Source organism: Euprymna scolopes, chromosome 6, assembly GCF_053919585.1.
Source record: "Euprymna scolopes isolate OS-2025 chromosome 6, ASM5391958v1, whole genome shotgun sequence".
NCBI lineage: Eukaryota > Metazoa > Mollusca > Cephalopoda > Sepiida > Sepiolidae > Euprymna > Euprymna scolopes.
Window position 1 is genome coordinate 135,602,683 of NC_136487.1, and position 2,017 is coordinate 135,604,699.

At 31.3% G+C, this 2,017-nt stretch overlaps 1 protein-coding gene across 1 annotated transcript in view; it reads left to right on the top strand.

Moving 5' to 3' along the window:
- Positions 1-1,794, top strand: part of LOC145277964 (monocarboxylate transporter 9-like) — a 98,505-nt gene extending 96,711 nt beyond the window's left edge. Inside the window, exon 8 of the mRNA XM_080130092.1 lies at positions 1,509-1,794. Within this exon, the coding sequence (XP_079986218.1) occupies positions 1,509-1,666 (158 nt within the window). The 3' untranslated portion in view covers positions 1,667-1,794. The remainder of the gene's footprint in view (positions 1-1,508) is intronic.
- Positions 1,795-2,017: the final 223 nt, after the last annotated feature.

The following is a 2,017-nucleotide window of genomic DNA, read 5'->3' on the forward strand; positions in this document are numbered from 1 at the left end:
TTTTGACACCCCTAACACGAAACTGCGAATGAAATATAAAAAAAACTCTTAATTTCTCTTTTAAAAGTGGTTTGTTTATTTTCTTTATGGATTATACTTCCAAAATAAACTATTAAAGTTGTATAAAAAGTAATAGAAATATTTTTTTTAAACAGTAATGAAATTAATTGAATTTTACGAGTTCAGTATTTTTCAATTTTTAAACTTTAAAAATCTATCAAAATTTTTCTATTGATTTTATTTTTACGATATTTTTAGGGTCAATGTGAAATTGTATGCTCTTTCCAATAAAGTGAATATAATATTTTAGACACACGTTTTTTTTATTCATGCCCCCCCATTTTGAAATGTCTATTAAAAAGTAAATAATTAATTTACTCACAAAAATTTTATATATCACAAATTGAAGATAAAAGATCAATAAATAATGTATTCAAATTTAAAACAAAAAAAAGAAGTGTTTTTTAGAAATTTACCTGTAAAGTCCAAAATTTAAAACCCTTTTTTTAATCACGTTGTTGTTGTTGTTGTTGTTTTTTTGTTTTGTTTTGTTTTTTGTTTTTGTTTTTTAATGAAACCTTGCTCCTTTAATTGGAAAAAAAATTAGGGTTTCAATTACTTTTTTCGAGTAGTTATAAGCTTGGAAAACAAGGGGTCGAATTAATCAATATTTCTCACGCAGTTTCTGACTACCTAGTATAGGTCTTGGTGATTCTTCCGTTCTGTTGTGTGACAAGACTTAAAGAAGCATTAACGGTGCGGAAACTTAGCCCATTCCAAATGGGAGTAACTCTGCTAGAGAAGAAGATTTACGAAGAAATGGAGAGTATTTTTTTATTATTATTTATTATTTCCAGAAATCAAGGGGAATAACTCATTATATGATTATTTCCTTTTAATGTATAAAAATATTCGGTTAGGGAAAGATTCCATTTTATAAGTGTTCTTATTTGTGCATATTTCTTTTATATGGAAGGTGTGCCAACAGATTCCATAGGCACAGCGTTCTTAGCGATATATTCTCGCGGGCCTAACCCTTTCTTTTTTTTTTTTTTTTTTTTTTGCAAACGGGAGATGACTTATACACGATTCGACCTATGTCGACACTATTGCGCCCTTAATGGCAACAGAATCAGCAACAACCTCTGAACATGTACAAGCATTAGCAGAGCACGGCAAGATAGCAAGTGGTCTTCTCGTCAGGTTTGTGTTCCAACTGGTCGCTGTGGAGACGAGAACACACCACAACCTTTGTCTATTTCTGATATGCTAAACTTGGACGATCGTGAATTGACTTCGCTTTAAGAACACCTCCCTATTGCCACTATTTGTTGAAATGCCTTGAGCCTGCTCTCAGCCTGCCAAGCTAGCATTATATTTGATGAAACTCCCTGATACTTTCATATTGGTTTTGAAAACGAATTACATTAATTATTATTTGTTGTTATGTATAAGTTAAATTATTTACTTTGCCAATCTTTCTCACATGTTTTTATTTACGCTTGCAGGTCTGCTGTTTGACTTCACCGAATCTTACTTCGCTCTCTTCTCGATGTGCACCGTCGCGTACGGCATGGCGGCCGTTTGCTCTTTAATCCTTTGCTATTTCTACATGAAACAAGACACGGAATCAGACACTTTTTCATATTCAGACGCAGAGTCTTGAAAATAACAATGAACTCATCGTGAAACACTGTATTAATCACCGCTCTAAAACTTCACCTAAAATGAAACTCTGAATTGGATAATAAACGATTATTTTAATATACTTATGTTGTAGAAGGTATACAAAGACACAGTATCCATTTTTTTTTTTTTTTTTTACAATGATGCTAAAGATGGTAAAACGGATAATAGTCTAAAAGCATTTTAGAATAGTGTTGGCAAAGTAAAAAAAGCACGACGTTAAAGAAGGTCAAATAGTACAGTATAAAGGGATTTTTTTGAATAATGATAAATGGGATTTCAAAAATGGCACAATTTACATGCTTTTACTGAATGATGTCAAAGAATTTAC